Source organism: Epargyreus clarus, unplaced genomic scaffold (genome assembly GCF_041222505.1).
Source record: "Epargyreus clarus isolate Ecla_fem2 unplaced genomic scaffold, WU_Ecla_fem_2.2 ptg000012l, whole genome shotgun sequence".
Taxonomy (NCBI): domain Eukaryota; kingdom Metazoa; phylum Arthropoda; class Insecta; order Lepidoptera; family Hesperiidae; genus Epargyreus; species Epargyreus clarus.
Window position 1 is genome coordinate 6501348 of NW_027332220.1, and position 14823 is coordinate 6516170.

Here is a 14823-nt window from a genome sequence, read left to right on the forward strand (position 1 = left end):
TAATCTCCGTTTATTTTCTTTTCATTTGATATCCTACTCGATAGGTTCGGTTAACTTTTTTTTAAATGCGTTAATATTTCTCGCCAAAAATCCGCTTATTTTTTTTTCTAACACCTATCTAAGGACACTTGGGTATTTAAGACGACTATAATGACACCTTAACTGTCGAAATTCATCTACCGTCTGTTACATCCGACGGTATAAAGAAAGACAAACATACAAGATACGGGCGAAAACCATAACCCTTCCATGGCAGTCGAGTTACAATATAAGTTGGAAATTGGTAGAATCCTAACAACATCAGTGTTTAGAGCTGCTGAGTTATGGTTTAATGGTAGTAAGGGTATACTTAGTTCTCAGGGATAGCAACTCATCCGTTGCCAATCGGTAGGAGTCTAATCTTATCGGAGATTGAAGTTAAGGTATTACAGATGTCCATGTCCAGTAGTCACTAAATACCTCATGGACTGCACGCTGGTTTTTTAGTTCAATATTATAGAAAAAGGAAATTAATAAGTATTGTATAGCTCAAGTATAGTCCGCGCCAAACTGCTAGAACACTCTGAAGTTGTTGCGAGCAGGTGTAGTCATACAATTTGTTATGGCGACGCGATTCATTTCTATACGCAGAGCGGACTAGCAGTTTTACGCGGACTATACAAAAGTACCTTTTAATTTTTACTACTGATGTCTCTATTAATATAAGTAATCCAACCAAATTCTGATGAAATTCCAGACAAGACCAGGTATCAAATCAAATCAAATCAAATGTTTTTATTCAAAATAGGTTCTTTACAGATCACTTTTTGAATGTCAAAGCAACTACCACCACTTCACAAGGTGTTTCGTTATGGAGAAGAAGCGGCGAAAAAAACTCCATAACACACATCTTTAAAACAAAATGTTTTTGACAATGTTAACTTAACGTAATGGTACATGTGGAGCTGGAGCTAATTCAGACCACACCGTTTTGTCAGTCAAATAATCACTTACTTTATAGTACGCTTTTTTACATAGCGTTAGTTTAACGACATGTTTAAATTTTAAGTGTGTAAGAAGAATTAACTATAGAAATTACCAGTAAGTCGCTGCATGTTACGGGATCTAGTGTCTTTTGAGTTTTGTCGGTTTTGAAGCAGCAACTCATAGTCTAGCGCTAAGCTGTCCGTACTCCGAGTCCTTCTAGTTCGTTCTTCCCGTCTTCTTCCTGCTACTGATGCGCCTCTGGAATTAAATATTTCAGCATTCAAAATTATTACAAAAACAAAAAAATCTACTGTTTATAAATGTACCTATTGTCACTCCTTATTTAGACAAGTCAGATGATACCTCATATTATTTTAAGCTAAGACCGTAAGTCTAGCCGTCTGGGTTGAAGAGCATGCTAAATAATGAGACATACATACATAATTACACTTGAAACACATTATGGATTCATCGACAGCGATCATAAATGTAAATGAACAGTCGTACGACAAAATGAAGAATTTGTTTTAAAGTTCGAAGAGAAAGTTGAGTTTCACATGCAGCTGAAAATCTAGTTTAACATAAATCTTAAGTAGGGGTGGCGATTCTTTCCGAAAAAGATCGATTTTTGAAACGATTCGAATTTACGAGTAAGTGTAATAAATCGATTCACAAAAAAATCGAGGCCCAAATAATCGATTCTCCAAAAGTCGATTTTCCATCTTTTCAGCTAAAAAGAGAAATAATAGCGGAAAAAGGTCATCAGGACGGACCAAACAAGCACTGAAATACGTATACGTCAGCAAAAAAAAATATCTGTAACACACTCAACCAATTTCGAAAAGATCGTATTCAATTTTCATCCTAATGAAAGATCGATTAATGAATCGATCCATTACTGGAGATTGATTAAAATAATCGATTGTTTTCGCCTCAAAATCGATACTTCGATTAATCGATCTCAGATCGCCATCCCTAATCTTAAGCTTACACTCAGTTTATTTTAAGATAATGGTCATAAAATGTTTGATGCGTTGGCCGAGATCTAGAAAATGTAGAGATCATTTACAATCAGTCACAAATGCAGTAGGAAAGTGCTTGTGACTAATCCATGATAAGGGAGATTAGCACGATAATAATAACTTGAAACATATACACGCTTTGTTTATTAGACCTATGTTTGACACACATTTTTTTTCATCATATCTAACTGTCTATGTTACTAATAGACAGGTAGGTAACACACAGAATTCAGGCCTTCTATCCTCACAAATGCTTTAAATATAAAGTGACAAGAAGAAATTTAACTTATCTAACAACATGTGCCTTAAACGGGTGACAAACACTAAAAATCTTGAAAGACGACCAAAATATTATATTTACCACTATTTATATTATATTTATTTTATATATCTTTAGCAAAGTGCGAGCAATAGTGAAAAAATCGCGATTTTTTTATTGATACGCTAAATATGTTTAATAGCGGTCAAACAAAAAAAGTTAAAAAAAAATGGTTGAGTAACAAAAAATTAAAAATATTCCTAAGTATTTTATAATGATGATTATCTGTTATAATAACGAGGACAGCCACAGCAGCAACGATACAATACCACGTACTACATAACGTTTAACACTTAATTATAATATAAATAGTATGTATTACCTGGATTTACTGCTCTTCCCATCGTAATCATCAAAGGCTCTCTTCAATCTATCAGAATACGTCCTCTGTGAAGGGCTTCGTAGGTATTCAAGGCTCTGGGAACTTTGCATCGTAGCCCTTCGTGGCCCAGCGCAGTAACACTTGTTACTGTCGGCACAGCTTTCCGAATCACATGAGCAGTAACTGTAGTCTCCATCGTATACCTCCCTAGAAATACATGAGTTAAGTAGATTTTAATGGTCGAAGAAATACTCTGTCGTTCGGAAGTTAAGGAATCATTGATCAAGAACTCAAAAGGAATATAATAAAGGTTTTTAAACATCTTCATTTCCACAATTTATATTTCACGGTTTAGAAGTAAGTAAGTAAGTATGTAAAAAATATTAAATGATGAGATGACAGAAAAATAAAATGAAAAGAATGGGGTATTTTAAAAAATGTGTACACCTACAATCATATTCCTATTTTAAATCCTGTCAACTACTGATTCTGTTTTTTTATTAGACTACACGAAAGAAGAAGGTTATGATTTTATAATTATTAATTTGTAAAATTATTAAGTATAATAATTAAAACCAAACTCAACTGTAAGTTTAATTCAGTTAGTTACTCATATGCCGTCGCCGACTGCGGACGTGTCATGCTCTAATTAACAACACACGTTTCATTTCTGCACTCGACAACTCTTACTTATAGTGAACAATACTTTATAAATAAATAAGGTCCACATTCCTCTGGAGAAGTGACTCACTGTTCTTAATTAATTCCACACAATCTCCTCGCGAGATGCGTTTCTATTAATGTTAAATGAATTGTAAAACGAAGACGAACGAAAGTAGAGAATTGTTGTACGAAAATATTGAACGCAAAAATTGTCCGGAGTGAAAAAAAAGCAACACTTTAACTGTTAAGTTATAATAATATAACATGAGAACTTAAGGAAGGATCTGTCAATATTTTTGCCCTGTACCAGCATTTTGCATCGCCATATTCCATTTTTAAAACTTTCCGAAGAGGTCCGCTGAAATACTCGTAACTACCGTTATAATCGAGTAATTCTTAAGTGGAGATAATGACACGATACTACAACAACTACAAATATTTCAATACATTAACTTACTTGGAACATTCTTTGCAACCTTTGCTAATGAGTCTCGTTTTAGCAGAATCCTTGCTGAGGTCTACCGCGGAGCAGTAGCACTTGGATTTATAGTCAGCCTTCAAGGAACAATAACACCTATCGATACAGCTCTCCGACTCACATTCAGAACAAGATACGTATCCACTAGAACTGTTCCTGTTTTGGCAACCTAACCTATTACTGAGCGTCAGGAAATCTGAGTCTTCCGATGTAGACGTTCTTTCTCCAAGCCTCGAACCTTTCCCATTTCGTTTTGTCACGTGTATAGTTTTATCAGAACGTTTACTATTCCTCTGACGCATCGTTGGTCGTTTCGGTGGCGGCAACACTGGATCCTTCGGGTTGAACTGTCTCAAATCGTAACTAGATGTAGAAACAGAACTTTCAGATACTGGTTCCTTGACGCATGTATTCGGTATATCTACAGACGCTACTTTTTTCTTTTCCTTTTTCCGCATACTTTTACCAAACGGCATCCGAAAAACCATCCGGAGACCACTAGCACCTTTAAATATTTTCCTCCTTTTATTTTGAAATGTACTGTTTCGTCGCAGAATCTTTTTCTTCTGTTTCTTCATAATTGCTTTACTATGTTGAAATATTTCGTCTTTTGTTAAAGTAACTGCTAGTTTTAATAGAAATTCCTTGTAGATCGGTTTAAGATCGTTAAAAGACATCCCTTCAGGATCAATTATAACATTTAATATTTCGTCCATGGAATGTAGGTTCTCTTGAACTTTAAATTCGTTAAATAGTTCATTGAATCCTAAAGGTGACCCGCCGCCTTTCTTTCCATTGTTTCTGAAATTGAAACAGTTATAAATTAGCTCAATAATGTCCTAAAAAGTTAAATTTATAAATAGTTTGTTAGTTCTATAAATATATCGGAAGAATGTATCGGACGCGCTTGCGTTAACGCAATTACCTGCATGCAAGATGTCGAAACACTTCGCTAAGCATGCTCTATTCGGTCTCATTATTTAGTTATTTTGAGTACTTATACTCACCATTGAAGTGTAAAATTAAAAATAGTGTAAAATGATCGATTGTCAAGTACATTTCACGATTAAGCAGTTAATATAAACTCATTGTTAGAATTATTTTGCAAATGATTTTTCTTAACATACCTGTGCCCGATTGATTTGTATCGGGTGAGACCTCCAGCATTCAAAAAACTTCCGGAACGAGGAATGGCCACTTTTGTTAAAATATCTCCGGATTCACTTAGAGATTTTCTTCCACTTTGCGTTCTTCTTAATGGTTCTTTCGTAACGTCTGATGATGACTGTTGGGCAGCCGGCTTCGAAGGAATTGGCGGCGGCAGTGTTGGTGGCCTCTGTATATTTTTTCGTCTTTCTAACTCTCGAAATAATTCAATCTTCTCAGATACTTTACTTCGAACTGAAGATTCGTTACTACCCTGAAGATTTTGTAAGGACTGGACTTGTTTAGGAAGGAGCAAATCTTTTATCGTCGATTTCTTAGAGCCCTGTGTGTCGCTACCGCTGGTATCGATATTTTTTATGGAATCCAATTTAGCTTTTACTTCTTCAACAGTTATTCGTTTTGCTTCAATAGGTATTATAGTAGCTGGTGAATGGTGAGATAAAATATCTTGGATCATTTTATGTCTTTCAAATTTTTCATTACATGATTCGCTAGCTGAAAACCCGTCAGCTCTATCACTATCTCCGCTTAAGGAAGACGTGCTACGTTTCTTCCGTGGCGGTCTAACAGGGACGTCGTTAGTTGGTAAACTACTGGTTATACTCATACAACTTACTCCATTTCGATTTCTCAGTTTCTTCTTGTCGGAATGGCCTTGTCGGCTCATATGTGACATAAGAGATTTGTATAGCGTGGCTGCTATCACAATAGCGTCCTCTGTCGTCTGACATACAAACCCATGACACTCCAGTTGTTTGGCGACACCAATCTTCCTCATCACAACAGCGAAAAGCGGTGAATGCGAATTTTCGTTGTGGGAGAGGATATATTTTCTTTCGGATGATTCTAATGTTTTAAATAATGCATGGCGATCTATATTATCTGGATCAGTAATTAAAGGCAAAAATGCATAACTTAGATCATTACGATTATCTTCTAAAGGTTGGACGACAAACTTTACAGCTGACCAAACTGCTATCGTCGGGAAAGGATTTAGTTGTTCTAAATCGCCCTTATCTCCTTTATACCTAACTTTCAGTCCACTTTTTGATATTTCTAAGCGACCAGTTAAAGCGCTTTTATGCCTAAAATTTCGTCTATACGCAAAGTATAAGTCCTTAAGAGGCGTTTGAAGGCCTGATAAGCTGGTCACTTTACTCTGTAACGGTGTTGATCCCAGATAGTGAACACTAAATACATGGATCCCGATATTCTCGGGAGTTTGCCTAGAATCCCCTGCCATATCTGCGAACATTCTCTCTATACGATCTTGTACCGTATTGTTGATCTTTTTAATCTTGTTTTGGCAATAGGTGTTTTCATCTTCATAAATTGTCGCCTTGCTGTCGCGTGGTAAACTAACCTGAAAGATGAAATAGTACACTGATACGAGTATCAAAATGCGTTTTTATTGTGGTTTTATTGATAAAATCCTTTTTATCTTCTATATTCTTTATGTTCTATTTTATCATCAAAGACGATCTTAAGAAATTGATTTATTTATTAATTCATCTCACTATAGGACTTTAAGTGATACCTCAAATTTCAGGCACTTAAATAGAAAAGATTTATACCTTGCTGTCCCTTCTTCCTAGATCAGAGATCGGAGCGTACTGTGGCAGACTGGCGACAGAGCGGGTGTCGTCGAAGAGCGCATCAATCTTCTGTTTGTAGAGCGAGAGGGAGGAGACGCTGGGCGCGCGTGGCCGGTGCGCCTCATCTTCACGGGCGCCCAGGTGGAAGCCGCCGACTGAAGGCCCCTCGTCGCACGTCACCATCTGGAAATGTTAAAACTGGTTTATAGAAGACATAATATGTATAGTAGGCATAATATAAGACGTCATCATCATTATCATCAACCCATTACTGTCCCACTGCTGGGCACGGGTCTCCTCTCAGAATGAGAAGGATTAGGCCATAGCACCGCGCTGGCCAAGTGCGTATTGGTAGACTTCAAATACCTTTAAGATGTTTTTTTTATAAATCTCTCAGGTATGCAGGTTTCCTAACAATGTTTTCCTTCACCGTTTAAGCAAGTGATAATTAATTTCTAATACGCACAAAAATTTGAAAATCAGAGGTGCGTGCCTGGGATTTGAACCTCGGACCCCTCGATCGAGAGGCCGCGTTTCCTAACCACTAGGCTATCACCGCCACACCACTAGGCTATCACCGCCACGATATAAGACGTAGGCGCTTGTAATAGAAGACATAGCTTTATGATTATTATTTCGCAAAGTAGATTTGTTGAACGAAATAAAGTTACCAATAAGATTGTAGACGAAACCAACCTTTTATTTTCTTCTGGTTCGTCTGGTTTTGCTACTAGTTGTAATCTCGAACACAGCACAATATATTTTGACAGGACAATTTTATACAAAGAATAAGATAGCATTTTACTAGTTTTAACTCGAAAACATCAAGTGTTTACAACAAAAACATATTAAAATTGTGCATAGAAGTGCGGCGAGTATTTTAAATTTAATCGAGTTTTATGCTTAATCGCTAAATGCTCATAAGTCATAACTCATACACGATATTAAATTTCTAATAATATGTATCATTGTGCAACATCATCGAAATTGCAATCGGATGACCTACAACAGTCGATCAGTAGTAATCAGCGATAATAACCGCAAATCAATAATCGTTTTAACCGCGGTGTATTAGCAAAGGTATGGTAACGCAACCGGAACAGTATAAACTGAATATTACACTCAAGTAATGAATACAAATTCAGTTAATATGCGCAGAGAAAACAAAAACTGTTTACTGTTGTATCGGTTATCGTTAAGTAATATTTAATCAGATTAATAAGTGATTGTTTGAAAGGAAAAATAACTGGAGCTGTTGGTCTAAAAACGATCATCAAACCAATATATCGTAAACAGTATAGGTATGCGTAAACGACCCTCGAAACACGACAGATATTTTAGTATAACGAATTTAAATGTCCGTTCCGAAGCTCTTTCTGGGCGTGTCGTTGTAAGTTCGAAGCACGATGATATCAGCGTGGAGTTGTATAGAACCTAAAAAAATTGTAACAAAGCTCGTAACTAACTTTTGAGTTGAGTAACTAAGTTTGAACCACTGCTATTTAGGAGAAATATCGGCTAGTGAAAGACTACCAGGTTGCAATGGTTTTCCAGATCAAAGGTCTACAGTGCTCTAGAAATCCGGCTTTGAATGTAGGGGAGCTTTCGCCACCCGTTTCAATACATAGATAATTATGGATTTATAAGCAGATGAAAGTTCAGTATAAAGGATACCGCCTAAGAGGCAAGATCACGTATACAAGCTCGATAAGCTCGATAGTATCGGGTAAAAGCGTTCAAATGAGCATTACCAATACATTTAATTTAGAATATTTATATAGAGGTATAAAGAGGGTATTATAATATAAAGGTAGCAGACGAGCGTGCAGTTCAACTGATGGTAAGTGGCTAATGAAGCATCAACCCCAGATAAATTTAGATTCCTACCTGAGGTCGACCAAAGATACGCTGCAAGACTAGGCTGGAATGCCTCCAAAAAGTAAGTCTCCCTTCAAACCAAACAAAACACAGAAGCGCTTAACGCTGCTGTTATTAGGCAGAAATAGCTGTAGCGGTGAGGACACGAACCTCAGAGGATTCTACCACCTTCTAAATTCATCGAATTTCAAATCACTAGGCTATCGCTCGCGTTTTGTAATACATAACACGTATTTTAAATACCCTAATATCAAAATTCAAAAGTACTTACTTCTTCGATAGTCTATGGGCCCTGGGCCCAGTTGTTACAGGCATTTTGTTCCGCTCTTATTTACTGTCCCGAACAACTGAAACAAGCAATTGTAAATTATTAGTTAAGAAAACATACAAGTACCTACATTACGTAAATAATTAAAATAAAGTGCTACAGTTTGTGAAGGTTAAAAAAAAAAAAAATATTATTATTATTTGTATTTATTTATCCTTTCTTTTTTTTCCTATTCTCTGTAATATCTCTATCCCTTACTTTCTTCACCTTCTACGCTAGCTGCTGATATGTCCAAAGATAAATTCTAGTTGGTATGTTTTTACATTTGTACACCCCTACCCTGTGTTTCTTGTGTCTAATATGTTTCTCTTTCAATTACTCTATGGTTGTCTGGAAGAGATCGCTTTTAAGTGATAAGGCCACCTATTGTACTCTTCATTATATGTATGTAAATATTTGTCATTTATTAGTTGGTGTACAATAAAGCATTTTTGTATTGTATTGTATTGTTAAAAACTTAAGTCACTCGCGATCGGAAGTTGAACATAGTGTGATATGATATATGATAAACCACAGTCGGTTTCCTTAGCAATTAATCCGTAGGTACTTCTAAAGTTCTTATAATATTGTATATCTAACTAACCAATTTAGTGTAAGTTTATATTCTTAACTTAAGTTTATATTCTTAACTCAATTTCTTGGTATAATTAGTATAAATAGCAAAAATGTACAAACTGATCATTTTTACCTCAAGATTACCTCTCTGTTGTACAGGCGTAATTTTAGCTCATAATATTCCAGGATGAATACAAGTTGTGCAAGACATGACAACATAAAAGGCCAGTTGTTATGGATTCTGTTGTGATGTTATGGTTTTCTATACTCTAAGGATCTTTGTGGTTTTCAAGGTAGGATCATTTTCTTCATAATGGTGTCATATCCTGCCCACAAATGTGTACATCTTCATGGCATTCTATTTTACAATTAAAACAATCTAAAACATTTACTTTACAATAATTACGATTAAAATTCAAGCATTTTAAATTGTAATTGTGAAGTAATTGTTTCAACACTGATATACCAAAAAGGACGGTATGCATTAGCACCTCCCTTAATTTTATTTTATATTGCATACATACACATATATATCTTTTTATTTTTGTATTTAAGATTTTGAAAACCAAAGTGAAAAGCATTTGGATTGATTTATAAGGTTTACTTCTACAATGAATAGCTAATATATAGAATACCTTAATTTATTATTTTATTATAAGTCTTTAACTACGGTTATTCTAAGAATAACATTTAGTAAGAAAATCTTACTAAGGTAAAAAGTTAGTAACTATGTAACAAGACGTCATTATTATGAAAGAGAAACCATTATATAATATGATGGTATATAAAAACTAAAGATAGTCTGTTTTTGTACATTATGTAAATTCGTATGTATTTCGAATTTGCATGTAACATATCTACGTCCTCCTGAAAATTCTTATGTTTTATGTTCAGTAAGATTATATTATGATAATTACCATAATATTATTAGTACACTAGCTGACCCGGCAAACGTTGTTTTGCCATATAAATAAAAAAATGTTAAGAGTGAACAATCCTTATCACTTAGGGGTATGAAAAATAGATAGTAGCCGATTCTCAGGCCTACTGAATATGCATGTAAAATTTGGTGAAAATTGGTGAAGCCGTTTCGGAGGAGTACGGTAACTAACATTGTGGCACGACAATTTTATATAATGATAAAGCCATATGAACCGATAGTGAAGGTCCACTAGAGACACGTCAAGGCAAAAGGAACACAGGTTCCCATTAACCAGGTGGCCTGATGACCTTAGGTCGGCAGGAAGCCGTTGTACTCAGATGGCTCTGGACCGATCAGCACAGATTAGGTATATATCCAGCCGTAGACTGTCAAAGACTAATGTTTGGAAGGAATCATAGGTAGAGGTAGGTTTGGTTACACTTCGATTATAAATTGTAACCAAACTTGCGGGATATCAGTAAAACCTTTCTGTTTAGGAACCATCAAGGTCCAGAATCCAAATAGAAGGCAGAATAAATGATTTTGAAGGAAGTGAAGTAGCCTCCATATTTCGTCTGGCTTTGATAGTTAGTCATCTTCCCTAAGTACCTGCCTAAATAGATATCTCAGTAGAACACTTAGATATGTAAATAAATATTCACTTATTATTACATAACACAATGACAGACACGAAGTAAACATCAGCATGCCTCTTTAACATATTTCGAATATTTTTAATTTGCGTAGAAAAAGTAAATAGATCGAGACCTAATGTTTCTTATCTTATTCAGCATTGCAACATAATTAAAATTAGCAGATTGTTATGGTAAATGCATTAGGAGAAACTAAAGAGTATGTCGTAAGATATGACGCAAACTACATGAATATGGAAACTGTATACAGATTGTAATCAACAATAGACGCATTTTAAATAAATTAATGATCTTTATAAATAAAACAAATAAAAAGCGTGTTAAAGAAGGATACATTGTTCATGGTGGATTTGGTGTTGTAATTTTTTTCAGTTGTAAAATTTATTGTTTTGTAGTTAGTTGCACACGAGCATGCCGAGTACACCTGATGGTAAGTGGCTACTGCCGCTCATAGACAGCTGTGATCAACCCCAGATAGGATTAGATATTCCTACCTGAGGTCGACCACAGATGCGCCGCTATTCCTGAGGACTAAGCTGAAACGCTTCTGAAAATTGTTTCACTTACCACAACCTTCAAACCAGAACAGAGCAGCGCTTAACACTGCTGTTATTAGGCAGAAATAGGTGTGGCGGTGGCGCCGCCGGAGACGAACCACAAAGGGTTCTACCACCTTCTACACGAACTAATACACGAGCTACAGTCAACAATCGTTGCGATTTGTCGTCGTCTAGCGTTAGTTACAGTTGTGTGGTGTCTTTTGTCTAAAGTTATAGTCAGAAAACATGAACCTCCTATCAGCGTAGGTACAGTATTTACTGTTGCACTTTTTCTAAAATTTGTAACATTCGGAAGGTAGAAGGCTACAATGGTTCAGCGACTAAGCGTTTTGAAAAGAGAAGCTAATCTTTTTTCTGAAAAAAAACTAAAATTTGTAACATTTGTAACATTCGGCTACAATGGTTCAGCGACTAAGCGTTTTGAAAAGAGAAGCTAATCTTTTTTCTGAAAAAAAAAACGAAAATTTGTAACATTTGTAACATTCGGCTACAATGGTTCAGCGACTAAGCATTTTAAAAAAAAGCAAATCTTTTTTCTGAAAAAAAATTTAAAGTATGCATTTAAGATTTTTAGAAATGTGAAGGAGCAAACAATCGTAGGCTTTTACATGTCTAGTCCACTATGCAAATAAGTCGTTTATGGAAAAACGAAAGTGATAGAGATGTGAACGGGTATTTTAAAAAGCCGACCTGTTTCTTTTTGAGTATGTGTGTTGTAGTAAACTTTAAAAGTAAAAGTAAACAATATATACCTACTTATATAAGAACAAAAACCAGACTACTTCAAAATATAGCTTCACTTAGACAAATCCAGTGTCAACTCATATGTCAAAATCCTTCTAGTCGTTTGGGCAGTAGGACGTGCCTAGGCATATACATATGTTTGAAAAACATTACCAAAGTTTACAAAATTCGTTTGTCTATAATTTTAAAGTAACTGATTTTTCTTTCGCTGACTAGCTGTCCCTTTGGCTTCGCTCGTTAACACCTTGTAGCTAATTTTGCTCCGATATTTCCCTTAGACACTGACGTCATAATTGTTATGACTGGCAGCAGGTCACCAACAATCAATTATTTGTCTAAGGCTTGAATAATACCTTTATCCTTGTTAAAGGTGCTATACCATACCATGAGTTTTTACGTTTTGAGAAATATGACTGTTGCCTGTTGACTGTTGTAAAAATAATGCCCATACAATTTCCAAGTTCTGACACAATCCGCTAGGGGTGCTGGATAGAAATTGTATGAGGTTAAAGGTTAAAATTGTATTTATGTGCTGTCCATAGGTACTGTCAAACATGTAAGTTACGATTCAATTCAAACATTCATAAAATTACGATTGCAACAAAAATAAAAACGTCATTTGCATTGACACGCCCGTTTATTTATAAATTTGCATAAATAACAAATATACTCGTAAATTAAACATTGACGCCAACATCTGAAAGAAATGATACAACGGTACTAAAATAACAAATTAATATAAATTAGAAAGTTTACTGTCTAAAAATAGTAATAACTTCAATTATCTATTAAACTAGTATTTATGTATACTTACGTAAGTGTATATGTATGTGTAGGTACGTGCGTAAGTGTGTGTGTGTGTGTTAATATACTATAATTTTATCAACTCTATGCGATATTGAATGGGAAGTCATCTATAAGAAGGGCTGTCTTATGGCATCTACATAATTATGTATAATTATGCATTACTAATATTTAGATCTAAGTTAAAAAAAAAATGTTTGCTTGATATTTTGAAATTACTAAGCTAAAAATACAGTACCTAATATTAGATCATATTGCTGCTATAAAACAAAACCAACCACAAAAGTTAACAAACAAACTACACTGTGTACAAAATTGTTGCATTTTAAAGATATCTTGGATTCCTGAGAAAAATGGAAAACCCTGACGTATGGTTAGAAAATTCCCAAAAAAAAGTTGTAAGTTTTGTCTCCCAAATACCATTACACTGTACAAAAACAAACAATTAATTAAATTAATTTGAAATAACTTATCATGTAAATGAATTCCAAGGCAAAAATTATAATACCTGATAAGCAGAATTTAAATTATTGTTGACATTTCACAAATAAGTCATCAGCATAAACAGTGTTTTCGATATAATATTAAAGGCGGCATGTTTATCTTTTTGCAATATTGACTTACTCGCACGAAATAATTATGACCGCAGGAATTTATTTGCATAATAGATATTGACTTTTCTCACGACTATTTATAATTAATTACGTCGATTTTCGGGATCATGATTCAGTCTTAAAATCTTATTAATATCCATAGTTTTATATTCTTTTTTAATACAGACAGATCAGTGAAATAATGCGAAATAAAAAGTGCAAGAGCAATATTTTAGTCGAAAGAAGAAAGGTATGTTGTTGTTGTAACTTAAGATTTTACTAAAGAGCCGTTATTTACGATAGGATACAAACTTGGCCTTTACTTTACAAAAGTGCTTTTGGTGGGACAATTATGTCATACACGATTACGGGTCGCCACTTCTCAATTTAGTTTTTTTTTAAATGTACAAAGGCTGCGGTGCGTGAGTACATCTTTTCCTTCTAGAACTCTCCATAAACTGATGGAACAGATATATAAATAATTTCATGAAAACGTAAACACACTCAAAATCAAATCGTAAAATATGAACATTAATCAATTAATTAAGTACATGGTGTCACTGGGCGCGTTCTGTTAATGACTTCTGACTCGGCTAACGTAGGTAGGCTCGGTAGGCAGATATTTTTTGCTTGCAAAGCAAAAAATATAAGCAAAAAAAAAATGTGAGCCGTCACGGGACGCCTGGCAGATGTGAAACATCGACATTATTTTGTAAAAGTAATATGCAGAAAAGAACATATTGTGATAGGAACTAAATATGTCATAATGATAAAATAAAATATTACGATTTTTTTCCAGATAACGATGACTATTTATTGAATAAACATTTATTTTCATTAAATACAAAAATTTACGAATTTATTTCAAATCGTGACTACTTAATTCGTTTAATCAGTGACTTCGGTAATAGTTTGTGCATGGCGACGCGTCGCCACACCGTTCACACTACTGCATATAGACTGTATATATATACCATCGTATAGCGTGGCCACGGCATGCGTCGCCACGCCAGAAATCGGTTTTACGTGCGGCTATAGATGTTTCACATCAAAAATATGTTATTAAAATATACAGAAAAAAATAAATTGGCTCCAATATATTAGTAAACTCAAGAATCTTAGCTAGTTATTTCAATATATTACTAAAATCGTAAATTATAAGTGACCGTCAGAATGGCCGGTCACTACCCATATTTTACATCGAAATAATTACTAAGAGTTGCTGCCTAGTTGCTACTAGTTGCTATTAGTTGC

General features: G+C 34.8%; 1 protein-coding gene across 1 annotated transcript in view; it reads right to left on the minus strand.

Annotated features, from left to right (window-relative positions):
* LOC140746226 (uncharacterized) overlaps positions 1-14823 on the minus strand; it is a 59989-nt gene that overhangs the window by 4889 nt on the left and 40277 nt on the right. The window contains exons 2-7 of the mRNA XM_073078283.1: positions 8682-8757; positions 6512-6715; positions 4898-6300; positions 3750-4571; positions 2630-2836; positions 1079-1224 (exon numbers count right to left, since the gene is read on the minus strand). Of these exons, the coding sequence (XP_072934384.1) occupies positions 1079-1224; positions 2630-2836; positions 3750-4571; positions 4898-6300; positions 6512-6715 (2782 nt within the window). The 5' untranslated portion in view covers positions 8682-8757. The remainder of the gene's footprint in view (positions 1-1078; positions 1225-2629; positions 2837-3749; positions 4572-4897; positions 6301-6511; positions 6716-8681; positions 8758-14823) is intronic.